The sequence below is a fragment of the Phoenix dactylifera genome, chromosome 7 (assembly GCF_009389715.1).
Source record: "Phoenix dactylifera cultivar Barhee BC4 chromosome 7, palm_55x_up_171113_PBpolish2nd_filt_p, whole genome shotgun sequence".
NCBI lineage: Eukaryota > Viridiplantae > Streptophyta > Magnoliopsida > Arecales > Arecaceae > Phoenix > Phoenix dactylifera.
Window position 1 is genome coordinate 1,688,843 of NC_052398.1, and position 18,476 is coordinate 1,707,318.

Here is an 18,476-nt window from a genome sequence, read left to right on the forward strand (position 1 = left end):
GAATTTGCCCGCCAAAGAAGAAGATCATAATAGATATATGGAGCTACTCACCACTTTCCATCTCGATAGGGTCCACCCTTTTGCCATCAAACAAAAAAAAAAAAAAAAAAGGCCGTATCCAAGGTCTTTGCGCTTCAACAAAATAGCAAGACGTTTCTTCCTATCCAACAACCAAAGACCAGACTAACCAGTCGCCAGAGCGACCCGTGTGGCGGGGAAAACGTGGCACATTCAGTGGCTGGGGCTCTGTCCATCGCTAGTAGAACATTCAGAGTCTCCACCTTGGTCATCCAATTGCGAAGAAACGGAGAAAAGACGACAGAGGAAGAGGCATTTTAGTAGGCGTGTCTAACCTAACCGTGTCTTCCAGTACTAGTCCGTGCTGACGAGTTGCAACTTCCTGGAGGAAGAGGGAAGCTGCTCCAAGGCTCTCATGCCGCCAAATCACCACTCAGCGGCTCCATGATTTGACCATATGGCCCTTGGAGGGCACTTGCCAAAAAATCGGCGCATCGTGATTTGAGGGTGTGGGAGTTACCGAAAGAAGACAACGACTCTTTCCCAGAGCCCCAGCAACTATGGAAGTGCTGTGATCCGACGGCCCGATCAAAGGGATTTTTCATGAAGAGTCGATCCAGGCTGCCGCCACAAGGACAAGAATAGAACCTCTAGAAATTTGAGTTTGTGAAAGGGTCCTAGAACTTGGCTGGCTGCTCATTCATGACCCCAGACCATAGCACTAATTAAGAACCACTACTGGTTTCTGTACTACAACAGCTCGTCCCTGGTAACAGGATCACCCATTCCTCCTAATAAAGTAGAGATCACCATGAAATCCACAAACAAATTCTTAAATTCCACATTCAGAATTTAAATAAACACACAAAGAGGTGGTTCCAACTGAATCACAAGACTGTTGAGTGCGATCCAAATATATAGTAGTGAATTGAAAACGGAGCATTCCAAGCAAAGCACAATCTCCAGTACATTCCAAACAAGACAGTAGAAGGGGGATCCAAGGGGCACAAGTCAGCGTCTACTTGATATGCTGAAGGAGCTGACCTTCATTGGGGTCGCGACCACCAATGGTGCCTCTGGAGAGTCGCTCACAGCAAATTTCTCATGCATGAACCGGCTGTCCACGATGGATTCATCTTTGGGGACAATCTTGTAGCAGTAGCAGCTTTTCAATCCCTCCTGGTTCTGGTAGCACTCATGATTGCTGTTCTTCACTTGCTGGAAGTTCCAAATGACACTGAATTTGCCGACGCTTGCAACCAGATGCCTTTCCTGCTTACCATGTTCAGTGACCTGGAAGGTTGCATAAAATAAACAAACATACATCAACCAAATCAGATAAAATATATTGCATCCAACTAGATTAATGAGTTTAGAGATTCATGTTGATTATATTAACATGAAGATTAAAATGAATAACTTGAGAATATTAGAAATTTGTTTAATACCACAGCAGCAACATAGTGCAAGCTGTAAGAAAACTTGCAAGAATATAGGGAAGGCAAGGTAGAAGGCAAAAGTAGCTTGAGAATAATTATCAAGAATCTTCAAAGTAATTAAGAACACGTAATAATATTAAGTCCCAAAATCAGAAATAGAACACAGCATAACTTTTTCCTTTTGTTTCAACTCAGTGATAAAATGAGGATCACTATGACAGATGTACTGATTGATTAAGGTAATCCTCTAGAAAAATTCTTCTCTTTAATGCCAACAAGTAAACCTCTCATAGTGCTCCATAATAATTTTTCTCCAAGCAGACAGAAATAATTTAGTCTCTAATCAATCTTTAAGAATACTTGCACCGCCAACCCCCCACCCCCAACCACCACCATTAAAAAGAGGTAATATTTTATGTAGAACAAAGTAAGGAACAAGTTATAAGATGTCAATCATGTTCTACCACCAGCAACAACCAACTGAAGGATAAAAGCTCGCATCAGAAGAAATTTACTTTGCAATCTGAACAACTAAAGTTACCCATCCCCAAGGGCGCCAACAAAAAAAAAAGATGAGCATTTTAATTCATCAAAAACTATAGCCCAGGTTGTTAAGTCATCAATCTTGACAATCAAGGCCTTGAACATCTGGCTCTTTGGTCTACTGATCTGATGTTACTTGACAATAAGGGTCCATGTGATTGCCTTCATTTAACCAGCCAACAACATGGTTCAATCTGATCCATAACAACTCATCCAATATCGAAAAACCCGAAATCACCATCAAGTTAGGATCCAACACATCAATGCTTGAAAAACAATGAAAAGCTGAAAACTAAGTCTCAATGCTTCAAACTACCTAATAAAATCATCAAAGATTGCTGACCATGTTAATACTCACATGAAATGATTCAATTGCAAGTCCTTACGATATTACTCTGAAAAACTGCAAATTTTCACATCATGATGCTCTTCAACAATGACAAGCATAATAGAATTGTCCCCACAAAGCCTGTGATGACTAATGTGCATTCCAAAACCAAGGAACGATATCAGTCTCCCCACCCCCCACCCCCCAAAAAAAAAAATGTAAGTGTTTTATTTTTTTCAATTTACCTAGACAGAGAACCATTTTCCTTGTAAGTTATCTGGTCCTCTGGCTGCTCCCATACCATAAAATTGAAAACATATACATTTAACAAGAAAATTATAAACAAATTAGAAGAAATTACAGATTATAAATGTAAATTAAGGAAACAATTTCACATTTATTTGAGGAACTATCTTTACTGTAGATTGACATGTCAGCTAGCAAAAATACAAAATTTCCTATATCATGCAATAATATTAATTGGTCACTCACTAAAATAACAAATCAACAATTAGTGAAACTTGTAAGTTCTACGTAAGGTGTTCGCGAAGTGAGGAGGGTGGCCATAATCCAAAACCTGATATATATAGTACCTCGACCTGCATCAAAATATCGTCCAACCGGATACTACTGAGCCACCTAGGCTTTTGTGGGGCTATGATAGATGCTCAGCAGATAATCTGTCCACCTAAGTTATGGGCCTTCAAGGGCAAGTGGAGGACTGCTTAAACTTAAGCAGCACATGCTACCATTTTTTTCCTCAGAAAATGTGAGTTGAAGGTCTGTATATCAATACCTTAGCAGATTTATGGCAAAGATGCAACTAATTTTTTTCAAGGAAAGAAATAATAAATTTACGGAGACCAAAAAAGGATAGGCTCTAACAAACTGAGAACACCTATCCTACTGGGTTCCATTTCTTCACAAACAGAGCTTCATGCCTAGATAGCAGCACCCGCTAGATGCAGAACTTTCATTGTGATAGTTCTGAACAGCCTCTCAACACGCAACATCTTCCTGGAGTCCTACATAGTGGTGGTTGTAGAGATTAACAATCTCTATGCCAATAAGTAGTCAATTAATTCAGAATGTGATACTTTCAGTGATAGTGCTCTAAGTTGACAATCACCGAAATCTGATTCGAGTTTTTCATATAGGCATCCTCCCAAAAAATTGGTGACAACAAGTCACAGCCAACACCCAAGGTTCTGGTTCACCATGTTCTGCAGGAACTAAATGGTCTTGTTGGCCAGACATCATGAACGGAGTGTAAGGCTAGATAATTTTGCCAATAACAGTTGCTTGAGGATTGTGCTAAGTAATTACAAAATGTGGGAAGCCTTCAAAAAGTATCACAATGGCAACTGCAACGCTATCACAACCATTATATTAATTTTTTGTATGCATAATATAGAGGGGGCCTTCAAAACTTTAATAGCTACCAGTTGTTTCAGAATAAATACCAAAAGAAACCAGCTAATAATTGTCTTAAAGTTTATCATAATATAACTTTACCTAACAAAGTAACCACAAAAGAATACTTCAGATAAATAATCTCACTTTTCTCCCAAACCCCAGCATTTCCCCCATCCTTACATTTCTTCCAAAACAGCAAAAAACCAGCACCCCCCCCCCTGCCCCCCACCGCAAAAAAAAAAAAAAAAAACTCCTAAAAGCAAATCTCAAACATACAGAAGAGCAATAATCCGGAGCTTGGTTTGTTAAGATCATTGTCAAAATCTTCAAGGGTTGCAAATTGCCATAACTTTATAATGATAAGCTGATTAGGCAGTAGGGCCGGAATGTGGTGTTGATAACAGAAACATACTAATGGGAGATATACAAACAATCTTTTAAGCAAATGGAGATACTTAAAACATCAGCCAATATTATTTTGACCAACATAAACTAACATATCCTCGTACCCTGATATCATTTTCTAATCTTTTATCTACTATTCAAATATGGACTTTTTGGTCCAACAAAATATGGATTTTTTATTGCTCAAGATAAGTGCATACCATATGTTATGTGGCATAGATTTTTTATCTTTCACTACCATTTCTGAGACAAAATTGGCGAGACAGTATTTTTATTATTTCAATTAATTTATTATCTTTGTGATCCAACCCTTTTCTATTCCTTCAAGTTGCTTCTTTCTTTTCCCCAGGCAATCACAAAGGTGACTTCTTGTTGATGCGTGCTCCAGCCATAGCCATCTCATGGGTAAGTTCACCCACAGCCATCTCACCAGTGGGTGATTCATCCATCTGGTGGTAGCTATCTTGCCGGCTGCTAGCATTTCCCAACAGCCATCCTTTAATCAGCATTGCAAGAAAAGCTTTTGTGCGTGTGTTGGGAGGAAGGAAGGGAAGGGGGAAAGGGGGTGGATGTAGTGTGGTGTTGCCATGGAGTAGACCATAGGCTAGGTGGCAAGGGCAACCAGATGGGGAGGAAAGAGAAGGGTTGGTACGTGCTATAGATGAAAAAGGGATGAAAAAGCATAAGGATGGTATGTTTACAATAGTTTGGTCAAAAGTGGAAAGAATTGATCAAGCCAAAGGATTGGAAAAAAGGATATTGATGAATTTTACAAATGTTAACCTTTAGTAAGATAAATCCAACATATTGGCTACAATAACTATAAAAGACAATCTTAACTTCCATAAATAGACTATGGTAAAAATGACATAAGACATATCATGCCAACCTGCAAAAAATTGCTTAACAACCCAAAACCTAAAGCACCAAAAAAAACCAAAATATTCATCTCAGCCTTCTCAGGATAATCTATTTTTTATGATCAAGAAAGAATCTGATAATTGTATCAATAAAATCCAGCATAAGTAAATTACAACAAAGAAAAACGAATGACACTCATACATATCATCCATTCTCTCTTAACTCTTTCAAGTTACTTACTATTCTCTCATCTACTGCCACTTCTTAATTGCAGCAATGCACAGAATATCAACAAGAAAAAACTACCAAACAATTCTAAGTTCCTAGAAATAGCTTAGAATTTCCTGTTTCTCACAAATAACCATGAGCTACCACCACAAATAATAAACAATTATTATTTTGAAACATGGACTGCTATTTTTCCACCATTCAACAATAAGATGATAAAATGTGGAGAAATATATATAGGACTCAAGTCTCTCAACCATACAAAGCATGTAAAGCGTTCCTCTAAAGCTGCTACAACTTATAACTCAAGTCAAAGTCATCTATAGCAATGATAGCACTAATTGTTTCTCGTGATAGCATTAATTGTTTCTCTTCTCACTTTAGTATGGATTGAAAACTAAGCAATTTCTTCGTCATAGTCAAGTATAACCACCTCTTTACCAAGATCTTGTCAATGTTCAGAATCCTTTAGATACCTGCAGCATCTTCTTATATCAAACCATGCTTGCGGTTAAATAGCTCCAAAAGGACATCACTAAACCTAGATTCGACATGATCATAAATACCACCTTCTCAATTGCTTCTATCTTCAGCGTCTAACTTCCTAGACAGGATGAGTAAAACATTTCGACTATCAATGTTTGTTCCTTGTATTAATCCAATCAAAGAACAAACAAAACACCACAAAACACTGAGCCCACACAGCCTGTCCATGCACTGCTATTGTTACAGTAGTTACAAAGTGCCAAATTACACATCACTAACTTCAATATTACTGAGAGCATTTTTAGGTCCATATCATAACAAAGAAACTGTTCCAGCTTTTGGCCTTCGGCTAATGAGAAAAGCCAAAAAATTTCCGCACACGTATTCATATTATAAAAAATAAAATCTACATCAGCAACCTCCATGGTGTTAATGAATTATTAAATGTTAGTGAAGACCACTGCTTACCAACGAACTTAAAATGTCATATGATACCTCAAGAAAATAAAGCAAAGACAAGTAAGACATGCCATTAACTTTGTGCCATTTGGGGATGAAAGCAATCCAAAACCATATTAAATGTGAAGACATCACAAGTCTTTAGCTAGTTCGAGTCTTTGAGCTGTCAAACTTACTCACCCATTGACTTGTTCAATAATCTAGGTTGTTCTTCATCGCTTGATATATCAGTCCTTTTATACTGAGTTGCATGATGCTCGTGGTCTTCATACAGTTGAACCTATTTTAATCAGTTTCTTCCTCGCAAGCCTAGGTTTATTTAATAACTTGAGCATCCAGAACTATTATCCATTCACACGTACTTGCTCTGGATGTTAGATCAACCCACCAATAAGTGGCTTAAGTTTTCTTCTTCATACAACTTCAAGACTACCATACATGATTGACTTGCAGTCTTGCATCACCTTTCAGACCTACTACTTCTTCCAACAATGTCTCAAGATCTCTATCATGGAACTCAGGTATTAGTTTCACCATGTGTAACCTCTTTTAGTGTTCATATCTCATCTTTATTGTAGTTTTACAAAGAGCTTGCATCACTTGACCATGGCTTGGAATTGCTGCACCATTTGACTTGCAAAACAACCTTTGTATTCAACACAGTTCAATTAGTAGCCACCCTGCTTGGCCAACCTCATCAACTTGTGATTCTAATATTAATATTACCAAAATCAGCATCACAAGACTTCACTCAGCCATTCATAATAATCTAGGCTGCTTTCAAACCTAGGTCATTTTGTGCTTTGTGGTCCTGCATTGCCTATGAGGTAACCAATCACCGCATGCATACAGCTCTTTCCATCGCTTTCCTCCCCCCTTAAACCTTCATGTATGCCTTCCCGCTTGACTTCCTACCTTGCCTAAACTATTGCCTCAGCAATGCAAAACACGTTAATCCAACCAGATACGTCAATCCACACCAGTAGCGAGCTAGGCGAGTGGAAAGCCAACTGGAACCAGTAGAGCTGCTTGGGCTTTCATCCTGGGATTGACTTCGTTCACCTACCAAGGTGACCAGCATACTTCATGCAGCTGTTCCCCCAACATTTTATCTAGTACTGCAGCTTTAGAATCTTTATTCATTAATCCCACTTTGGTGCTTCCTAGCTTTTATGACCTCTCATTCGTGAATTACATCCTTAAACATCATATTTCCTTCTTAACTCGTCGCTTCAGAATAACTATTTCGGTGACTTCTAATCCAATTATCACGTGCAAACTCTTGATTTATGATCCACATGAAATTGGAAAAGAGGGAGCGATAAAAGGTGATGCAGTAACTTATACTTTCATATACATTTTGTTGGACAAATATGTTAAACATGTAATGTAGATATCTGTCTGTAAGTTTCACCGTGGAATATCTGTACATGCAACCATTAATTAATATCCTACTCATAGGAAAAAGGCATTTTTAAAACGTATGTCTGGCTTTATGCATTCACTCTGATTCTAATTTTTTTAGTTTGAGAAGATAATAGAAAAGCAACTAACTTGCTACATTTTACAAGAGCACGTTCATGTTCAGCAGTCATGGTCATGTATCACAACTACCTTAATCACTAGTGAGTTGTTCTGTCTAGCCCTAGCTACTTTTCATTTATATGCCAAAAAAATAAAAAAGCAAATTCAAAAAAAATGCCTACACTGACATTGATTAAATCAAAATGATGATCGATGAATATATAGATCGATGTATATACATAATGGTGTAAAACAAGAAAATAAGTTTTGAAGTTAGCTCCTCAATTGCTTTTCGAGTTAGTTTATCAATAGCTTTTCCAGCATTACTTCAATCATGACCTTCAATGCTCTTCACACATTTATCTTTCCCCTCAAGTGATGATCAAAAGAGGGAAAAAAGCTATGCCATGTTCGTATTCGTATAAAGTTAGCTTAGGAGAAAATCCAATTTGAAAATTGAAAAACATTATGTTACTATTATCAAGCATATTCAGTTTCTCAAGGACTTGTCCCTCCAATTTTTGAGCCGCTTATTATGACCTGTCTATTTAAAATGTCTAATATGAGTTTAAGCTACATTCAGTATAGGGATACAAGCTTGAAAATGAATGACAATATGCATCACCCTGTACTGGCTTGAAATTGGTCGACAAGTTCCAAAGCTTGAAATAGTAACTATCTATAGCGATGATGCTTGCTGTATGCCAAAAATATATAAAGAATATTACAATTAAACGAAGGATCTTTCAAACAGAGTTGAATATGCAGATAAAGATTGATAAAGTCACAACCCATGTACTGTAGCGCCATATCTATCCCCCACAAAGGTTGTGACAACAAAATACAAAAGCAGGAGTGTTCTAGATTTGGTTATATTTATTAAATCAGTGTCAAAAAAGAAACATATTCCATACTCTCAAGCATGACAATTGAATTCTTAGTTTCTTCTTTAGATAAATTCTCCATCTTAAGTACCAGCTAGAAAGTGCGCCAAAGAGAGTAAAAAAAGGGAAAAAAAAACATTGACATGAACAGGGGGGAAAAATCTCCTCCTTGCATCAATTTAAACTATAGTAGACCAAAACATGGTATCTTTGGTTCCGGAATTGAACAAACTCCACCATAGAAAGAAAATATAGCGAGCAACTAAATATCTCATTTTTTATTGATCACCATGAATAATAAATGGTTTAAAACTATAGCATGTCATAATGATCAGACAGCATCATATATAGATTTCTGTCAAACTATATTTTCTCAATTTTCAGTATTTAATTGCCAAATGGCACTCAGTTTTACCTGTCAATTGCTTGTTTGAGCTTTTTCATCCCCAATTATTGAAGAAAAGAAAATTTCAGAACCTGTCATGCTGGATCCACTTTCCTCATGTCATTTAAACATCTCTATTTCTCTCATTAAATAATTCGCATGAACACTGACTCAGTTTCCATATCGAGCATCCACAACAATATTTCTCAACTTAGAACCGAGATTAAAATGTAGACTGTTGCACAACGAATTAATGACATACAGTAAATAAACATAACATCAATAATTCTTCCAGTATTTAATTTAGCAAAGTAAGTTACAATCTGGAGAAAACCAACACGATGTGGTACCTTAGCAGCATGGCATTCTGACTATCAAGAGTACTAATTTAGAAAGAATGGCAACAGACAATCCAATTAGCAGCAAACCTATAAAAGTATAAATGGTTTACTAGATGTGCATTATATATGTGTGAATAAAGGAAGTGCAGACTTACCCAGGAGAACTGTCCCCCATGGAACTTATTGTTCTTGCCGGCCAAATGCGAATCCAATGGAGTAAGCTTCAACAGCCTTGGAGCCGCAATCCTGTTCCCCATTCTTCCACCAAAACCAGTCTTCTCCTTTCCATCTTTGTCCTTGAAAACAGTGCATATAAGGATCAAGTACGTGTCTGTTGTGCCCAATATCCACTTCCCGTCATAAGTAACATCCACATGAGTGATTGGCGACCCAAGACCCGGGAAAGCAGTCTTTGCCATCCTCATTGAGCTCTTTGAGTACAACCTTATCTTCCCATCAAGAGACCCCACCACAATGGACCCATCTCCTGTCGTCGCAAAACACTGGAAATTCGTCCCCCTGGAGAACTGGTGCCCCTGAGTCCACTGCAGCACTGGCGACTCCATCGAATTGGCTATATTCTGGACCATCCCTCTCCGGTCCCTCATATCCCACCGGCAGAGCCTGTTATCATCCAATCCCAAGAACGTCGACTCTGAAGGGGCCATCTGCGATCCCTTGCTATCATTTGTAATGTCTCTCATGGTGATGTCGGTACCATCCTTCTCAAATTTCCACTCCGTCACCACCTTCCCGGTCTCAATATCTAGATGATGAATGCCAGTAGCGTGGGGCTTCCCTTGCTGTCCTGGGCTCATCAACAGCATGTTGGTCTCAGCCCTCATCAAAAGGGCTTTCTTGGGAGTCGAATATCCACCAGCTCTTTTGCCATTATTGGAAAGCTTCACCGAGACCCCCTTCCCATGAACTCCATGGCTAAAATTTCTGACAACCTGAATTCCGGAGTCGCTCACCAGGAAGCTGTTGTCGAGAGCCCCAAGTGCGAGGCTCTGTATCCCACCCCCACCGGTCTCCTCCTCAAACTCCTCCAATAGGTCCTGGCTCGCCCGGGATGGCAAGCCCAGGCCCGGGCTCTTCTCGAAGCTATCCTCCGCATCCTCCCAGATGCTGTCATCGGCCACCTCCGGCCGTGCCCAAGCCATGAAGTCCTTCCCAAAAACCCTAATCTTGTTCTCATCGGTCGCCTCAAAACCATAGGTATTCTCAAAGAGGCAATTCTGGTACTCGTTCTGGAATTCCCGGTAGCCCTCCGGCGTGGCGAACTTGAGAGCCCAGACCCCATCAGCGACGAAATCGACGCGCCGTTGGTCGGGGAACGACTTGAGCTGCAAGTCCGGGCCGACCTCGGCCCGGACCTTGGAACCAATCTTCAAGAACCAGGGAGAGGAGGGGTTCTGATCGTCGCCGTCGGACTCGTCGGCCGCGTCGGGGCGTGAGGGTTTGAAGAAGGAGTAGGAGACGAGCTTCTCGGAGGTGATCCACCGGGCGTTGGGTGAATTGCCGCCGATGTGGAGATAGAGCTTGACGGTGTTCTTGGCGTTAGGGTTCTGGGGGGAGGAGGGCGAGGGTTTGAAGTACTTGAGCTTAAGGGACTTTAGCTTCTCGTCGACCTCGTCGAGGGTGGTCGGCGCTAGGGTTTTTCCACGGCTCCGCTCCGCCGATGAAGGAGTGTCACGTTGTTCTTTCCGGGGGTTTTCTTCTCCCTCGTATTCTTCTTCTTCCTCGGCCTCGGTCTCGGAGTCGGAGAGCTCCAAACCCTCGCGGCTGTGAGCGCCCCCCATGGTGGATCGAAGAGAAAGAAAGAGAGAGAAAGGAGGTTGAAGAGAAGGAGAGAGGCGGTGAGGGATCGGTTGGGGGCCGAAGCGAAACCGGGGGAGGGGATGGGAACGAGGGACGATTTGAATTTGGACGCGGTTAGGGATCGAATGGGTAGTGAAGTGGCCGAGCAGGCTTAAATGGAGGAAAGCCAGTTACCGGACACCGCCGGTCCGCGTGGATTTAGCGTTAACGTCTCTTTTTGAGGTCGGTGGGATAATGATATGTGTTACTGTGTATAATATTTTTATGCGATCCTCCACGATTGCTTCCGTTTGTCGCGTAGGTTAATCACGTCCGTTTGATATAGCGTCACACGAGAGAGGAACTGCAGCGTGGATACGACGCAATTTATGAGCGACCAGGATGTGTGATGATGAGCGAATTATGGTGGAAGATCGAAATTTTGTATAATTTTCTATGCGGACGGTTAAGAAGAAATTTGTTTTGAGGCACCGGGTTTCCTTTGAACCGAATAAAACTCGAGGTTCGGACGGATTGTGTCACCTGCGGTAAGAGTAATCGCGTCCGAGTGATCGAATGAAAGGCCAGTCAGGAGGGACGGGGAAACAGAACAAGTAATAGAAGGATAAACCGCAAAATAATGCAAGTATACAAATACAATGCAAAACAAGCAAAAAAAATATTTCATCAAAATATCAAAATAAAAATAAATAAATAAGTATATATATATATATATATGTTATGGGGGAATTGAGCCGCCATGCCCCACGTGATCGGCACGCGTATCCAGGAAAGCTACGGCTGCCCTATGATCCAGCACTCCGACCCCGAGTCGGACCTCCTCGGCTCCGCAGCCCGACCCCGGGTCGGCTGCCCTATGATCCAGCACTCCGACCCCGAGTCGGACCTCCTCGGCTCCGCAGCCCGACCCCGGGTCGGCTGCCCTATGATCCAGCACTCCGACCCCGAGTCGGACCTCCTCGGCTTCGCAGCCCGACCCCAGGTCGGCTGCCCTATGATCCAGCATTCCGACCCCGAGTCGGAGATCTTTTGATAACGACAGGCTATTCTCCAGAGGCACGCCGCGGCCTCCTGCTCCACTACTCCCTGCAACGGCTGTACCCGATGCTGCCCACGATCTCCTGTATCGACCGTACAAAGCGGAGCTCCACTACGCCCTGCCATGACCGTACCCGGCGCTGCTCCACGACGCCCCGTAACGGCCATGTCAGTAGCCATTCTATCGTGCCCCACGACGACAAACCCCCCTGAGAGACCTCCCAGCCAGGTATATATGCGGCTGGGGGGAGAAGGGGGGGGGTAAGCAATACCTCCCAGAGCACTCTCTCCCACTTGTGATTATCAACTCTCCTCCTCCAATCTCCTCTGACTTGACCGTCGGAGGGCCATCACCACCCTGGTGGTGGTGCAAGGCTTGTTTGCAGGTTCCTTGGCGGAAGGTGGAGCGCAACCAGTACCAACCAAGACAACTCAGGCGGAACCCCGTTCACACCGTCGTGTCAATCGTTCTCGGTTTGGACCACCAGCAACAGTTGGCGCTAGAAGGAGGGCCGAATCTCAGAACGATCGTAATGGCACGGCGAGGTGGTCGCGGAGCTTCCAATGCTTCCGGTCGCAGAGCCTCTCGCGCCTCTGGCCGGGAGGCTGCTGCGTCCCCAACACACTCTCAGCAGCATTCCACCGCTTCTCCTCCCATTCAGACGGTCGAACCTGCTCAGTTCGACCAGCTAGCCCAGCAGGTTCGCACCCTCGCGGAGGCAGTGCAGAATCTGCAGGGTGTGATCTCTCGGGTGCCGCAGCGGGCTCAGGAGCCGCTGCTCCCCGAGCACTCGCCTCTTCCTCACAACCCGCGCTCCTTCCTCTCCCATGGAGAGGAGCGCCGGCGCGGGGAGGATTCTCGAGTGCGGTCCATTCTGCCAGGACCTTCTCATCGGAGCTGCGCGGGGTACGAGAGGCGGACCCGGGCGCGTTCTCAGACACCCCAGTCCTCGAGGGGCCCGCACTCCAGTCGGTCCCCCTCGCGCCGCTCCTTGTCTCCCACCCACCGGTCACGCTCCCTGGACCGGCGGGTGGACGATCTCCACAGACAGCTCCAGGTCCTGAAGGGCCACTCCAAAGATCCCTTCGCCGACTTGGAAATCTCCTCCCAGCCGGCGCTTGCCTCAAGGATCCTGCGAACCCTAAACCCGCCGGGGTTCAAAATGCCGGCGATCGAACCCTACGACGGGGCGGCGGACCCACGGGACCACGTGGAGAGTTTCAGGACTCTTATGCTCCTCCATGGAGCATCGGATCCTCTCCTCTGCAAGGCCTTCCCGGCGACCCTCCGCGGCCCGGCAAGGGCGTGGTTCGCCGGCCTGGAGGCTAATTCCATCCAGTCCTTCCACCAGTTCACCCGTCTCTTCATCAGCCATTTCGCCGTCAGTAGCCGGCGAAGACTGGTCTCCGACTCCCTCTTCGATGTCCGGCAGAACGAGGGAGAGAGCCTGCGGGATTATCTCACCCGCTTCAACAAGGCAACACTGGAGGTCCGGAATTTGAGCCAGGAGGTGGCTCTCTCAGCCCTGAAGCGAGGCTTCCGGAAGGGCAGACTCACCTTCTCCCTGGACAAACGTCTGCCGCGGAGCTTCCCGGAGCTGTTGTCTCGGGCAAACCAGTATGCAGACGCCGAGGAGGCAGCCTCCCACCGGAACAAGGAGGCCGCCGAAGCCCCTCTAAAGCCCGGGAAGAAAAGGCGAAAAGAGGCACCCCAGAGGAGGAGCCCGACGCCTCAACGCCGGCGCAGAAGCCCGTCACCAGCAAGGAACCACGGCGCCACACGCCCTCGTTCTCCGCACCGACGCTTCAACCGGTACACCCCACTCCTGGCCCCCCGGGCCCAGATCCTCATGGAGGTCAAGGGGCGGGAGGACCTCCCGGTCCCGAGGCAGATGAAGAAGATCCCTGGGAGGAAGCCTTCTCGGGCGTACTGTGAGTACCACCGAGACCACGGCCACGATACCGAAGACTGCTTCCAGCTTCGGGACGAGATCGAGGCTCTCATTCGCCGAGGACGTCTCGGTCGATATGTAAACGACCGACGTCCCCCCGCAGACCCGCGTCCAGCCGACCCGGCCCCTCAGGAGCCTCGGGAGCAGAATCGACCCGTTGCGGGAGTGATCCACACCATCACTGGGGGCTGCTCTCGGCCCGTGAGGAACGCAGGGGGCTCGGCGGAAGTATCAGGAGTGGCCGTCGCGAAGAGGCAGCGGGTCGGAAATGTAATCACTTTTTGTGATGAAGATGTAAAGGGGGTTCAGACTCCCCACGATGACGCCATGGTGATCTCTCTCACTATGGCGGACTATGATGTAAGGCGTGTTCTTGTGGATAGTGGAAGCTCAGCTGATATTTTGTATTACGAGGCCTTCCAAAAGATGGGCTTTTCCCGACAATTGTTGCACAAAACATCCACCCCCCTCATAGGATTCACTGGAGACGCTATCTCGGCCGAAGGTGTCATCGAGCTGCCTGTGACTGCGGGCATTGCACCCGCAGAAGCCACGGTGCGGCTCGGGTTCTTGGTCGTCCGTGTCCCCTCGGCCTACAACGCTATCCTCGGACGACCCGGACTGAACGCCCTTCGCGCGGTGGTTTCTACCTACCATTTGCTCATGCGGTTCCCCACAGCGGCCGGGATTGGAGAGGTCCGAGGTGACCAGCCGACCGCACGGCAGTGTTTCCTAGCAACTCTCAAAGGGAAGAAGCCCATGGAGGCCCTAAGCGTCGAGTCACTTGACGCCAGAGACGAAGTGGCCTTGCGGCACGGGGAGCCGGCCGAGGGCGTAATCGAAGTTCCCCTCGAAGAAGGCCGCCCGGACCGCACGGTCCGGGTCGGTGCCAATCTCGACTTGGAAGCTCGGCTCCGGTTAGTGGAATTCCTCCGAGCCAATGCAGATGTGTTTGCCTGGTCGGCGGCCGATGTACCTGGGATCGACCCGGAGGTCGTTTCTCACGCCCTCAACGTCGATCCGACCCACCGACCGGTAAAGCAAAAGAAGAGACACTGTGCCCCGGATCGGATCCGGGTGGTCGACCAGGAGGTAGACAAACTCTTGGAGGCAGGTTTCATAAGAGAGGTGAGCTACCCCGAGTGGCTGGCAAACGTCGTACTTGTCCGGAAGGCGAGCGGGAAGTGGAGGATGTGCGTCGACTACACCGACCTGAACAAGGCGTGCCCCAAGGATAGCTTTCCGCTTCCACGGATAGACCAACTGGTCGACGCGACTTCCGGATATCAGCTACTGTCTTTTATGGACGCCTTCTCCGGCTACAACCAAATAATGATGGCTCCACAGGACGAGGAGAAAACTGCCTTCATAACAGACCGGGGGCTGTACTGTTACAAGGTAATGCCCTTCGGTCTGAAGAACGCTGGCGCCACTTACCAGCGCCTCGTCAATAAAATCTTCAAGGAGCAGATCGGCCGGAATATGGAGGTGTACGTGGACGATATGCTGGTAAAAAGCCGCCATGCAGACCAGCACATTGCAGATCTGGAGGAGACTTTCACCACCTTGCGAAAGTTTCGCATGAAGCTAAACCCAGCGAAGTGCGCTTTTGGTGCTTCGGCCGGGAGGTTCCTCGGTTTCATTGTCAACCAGCGCGGGATCGAGGCCAACCCGGACAAGATCAAAGCCATCCAAGATATGTCCCCTCCGACCAAAGTGAAGGAGGTTCAGGAGCTCGCTGGAAGGGTCGCCGCGCTCGGACGATTTGTGGCAAAGTCGGCCGAACGCTGCCAACCATTCTTCAAGGTGTTGAAGCGCCCAAAAGACTTCCTCTGGACGGCCGAATGCCATGCGGCGTTCGACCAGCTCAAGGAGTACATGGCGTCTCCTCCCCTGCTGTCCAAGCCGCAAGAGGGGGAGATGCTCTACCTTTACCTGGCGGTCTCCCCAACCGCAGTCAGCGCAGTACTGGTTCGGGAAGAGGCAAGACTTCAGAAGCCTGTATACTACATCAGCCGAGTCCTCCGGGATGCCGAGACGCGGTACACGAAGGCTGAGAAAATCGCCTTCGCGCTGCTGACTGCGACCAGGAGGCTTCGCCCCTATTTCCAGGCTCATTCTGTCACCCTTTTGACCGATCAACCACTGCGGCAGATTCTCAGCAATCCAGAGAATGCGGGACGGCTGGTGAAGTGGGCAGTAGAACTTGGTGAGTTCGACATCCGCTACCAGCCCCGACCAGCCATCAAGGCCCAGGTACTCGCGGACTTTCTCGCTGAGTGCACTGTGCAGGAGGCGGAACCTAAGCCGCCGGAGACACCCAGCCTCGATCTCCCGATCTGGACGCTCCACATTGACGGGTCGTCGAACCCTGAAGGTGGAGGGGCTGGGCTGGTCCTCACCAATCCCGATGGAGTGATAGCCGAGTATGCCTTGAGGTTCGGATTTCCAGTGACCAACAATGAGGCGGAGTACGAGGCCCTAGTCGCGGGACTCAAACTCGCCAAGGAGCTCGGCATCCGGCGTCTGAAAGTCTTCACCGACTCCCAGCTGGTGGTCGGGCAGGTTCGAGGGGAGTTCGAGGCGCGGAGCCCGACCATGCAGAGCTACGTCCGGAAGGTGCAAACACTCATTCCCGACCTCGGCAGTGTTGACATTCAGCAGGTCCCGAGGAGCGAAAATGCCAGGGCCGACAGGTTGTCCCGCCTAGTGGACGCAGACGCGCACAACTTGTCGAGGGCAATCTACCTGGAGACCCTGGATGCCCCGAGCATTGACGGGGCTGGAGCGGTGATGGCAATTGATCCGGAGCCGTCTTGGATGGACCCGCTCGTCGCCTACCTCGCCGAAGGAATCCTCCCTGAAGACGAAGATCAGGCCCGGCGGCTTGTAAAGAAGTCCGCCCACTACGTACTTTATGAAGGGAGGCTGTATCGGACCTCGTTTACCGCCCCCCTCTTAAGGTGCCTCCGCCCCGCGGAAGCGGCCTACGCCCTCGGCGAAGTCCACGAAGGCATCTGCGGATCGCACTTGGGGGCTAGGTCCTTGGCGCATAAGATCATGAGGCAAGGCTACTATTGGCCGACCTTGATGGAGGACTCGAAGGACCACGTGCGGAAATGCGACGCCTGCCAGCGCCACGCCAACGTCCAGAGAGTCCCCTCTGTCCCCTTGGCGCCAATCACCGCGCCCTGGCCCTTCGCACAATGGGGAATGGATATCCTCGGACCATTCCCCGTCGCTTCGGCCCAGCGGAAATTTTTGATTGTCGCCATCGACTACTTCACCAAGTGGGTGGAGGCAGAGCCACTGGCCACCATCACGGAGGCACAAGTCCGGAAGTTCGTGAAGAAGAACATCATTGTCCGATTTGGAGTACCTCGGGTCCTCATCTCGGATAACGGTCGACAGTTTGATAACAAGCACTTCCGGGACTTCTGCGAGGAATTCGGGATCGAGCATCGGTTCACATCCGTGTCGCATCCCCAAACCAACGGCGAGGCCGAGGTCACAAATCGGACAATCCTCCAAGGTATCAAAGCGCGGATCGGCCGGACGGGGCAAGCTTGGGTCGAGGAACTCGAGAATGTCCTTTGGGCGTATCGGACCACACAACGGACTCCTACTGGAGAGACGCCTTTCAGCCTAACCTATGGCACGGAAGCCGTTGCCCCCGTGGAGCTCGGACTCCCCTCGCCTCGGGTGGCCGCGCACCGACCCGAGGCCAATTCAGAGCAACTCCGAGGGAACTTGGATCTCTTGGAAGAGGCAAGGGAAATGGCTCAGGTACGGATGGCAATGTATCAGCAGAGGGTGGCCCGATATTACAACTCCAAAGTCCGACCGAAGCTTTTCAGAATTGGAGATCTGGTGCTGAGGCGAGCTAAGGCATCTCAACCTACGGAAGGTGGGAAGCTAGCGCCAAATTGGGAAGGCCCGTATAAAGTTCGTTGGGTAAACCGACCTGGCTCCTACCAGTTGGAAGCCCTAGATGGCCGAGAAATTCCAAGGGGCTGGAATTCCGCTAACCTGCGGATGTATTACCAGTAGAACAACAAGGCCAGAAAGACAATTTAAAAAGGTGCAATACTTTTCATTTCAATAATTTCTGGTTACAGTGGCGTGCTCGTGTGATTACAAGAAATTCCCAGAGGGGAATTAGGGAGTAAAGAAAGTAAAGAAGAGGTGGGGACCCAAACCCTCAACCCAGGGCGGCTGCAGTCCCACCAGAAGTGGGTGCTTCTAACCGGAGGCGCCATCCAGCACCTCACCAAAAAGAGGAGGAGCCGCCGCAGAAGAAGCTCCCGCTGCCCCCAGGGGAACGCCGCCTCCAAAGGATATTCCCATC

General features: G+C 47.3%; 1 protein-coding gene across 1 annotated transcript; it reads right to left on the reverse strand.

The window, feature by feature from the left end:
- Positions 1 to 832: 832 nt before the first annotated feature.
- On the reverse strand, positions 833 to 11,276 carry LOC103710471 (protein CYPRO4-like). Its single transcript, XM_008796187.4, has 2 exons — positions 9,473 to 11,276; positions 833 to 1,311 (listed from the first exon to the last, which is right to left on the reverse strand). Exons 1-2 carry the CDS (start codon positions 11,117 to 11,119, stop codon positions 1,030 to 1,032), a joined length of 1,929 nt encoding a protein of 642 aa, XP_008794409.2. The 5' UTR covers positions 11,120 to 11,276; the 3' UTR covers positions 833 to 1,029.
- Positions 11,277 to 18,476: the final 7,200 nt, after the last annotated feature.

Bases quoted from the DNA above. Each gene is read 5' to 3' on its own strand.
- LOC103710471 (XM_008796187.4), bottom strand. From the start codon at position 11,119: ATGGGGGGCGCTCACAGCCGCGAGGGTTTGGAGCTCTCCGACTCCGAG. The intron at 1,312-9,472 runs GTAAGTCTGCAC...GCAACCTTCCAG, and splicing joins ATGGGGGACAGTTCTCCTGG to GTCACTGAACATGGTAAGCA.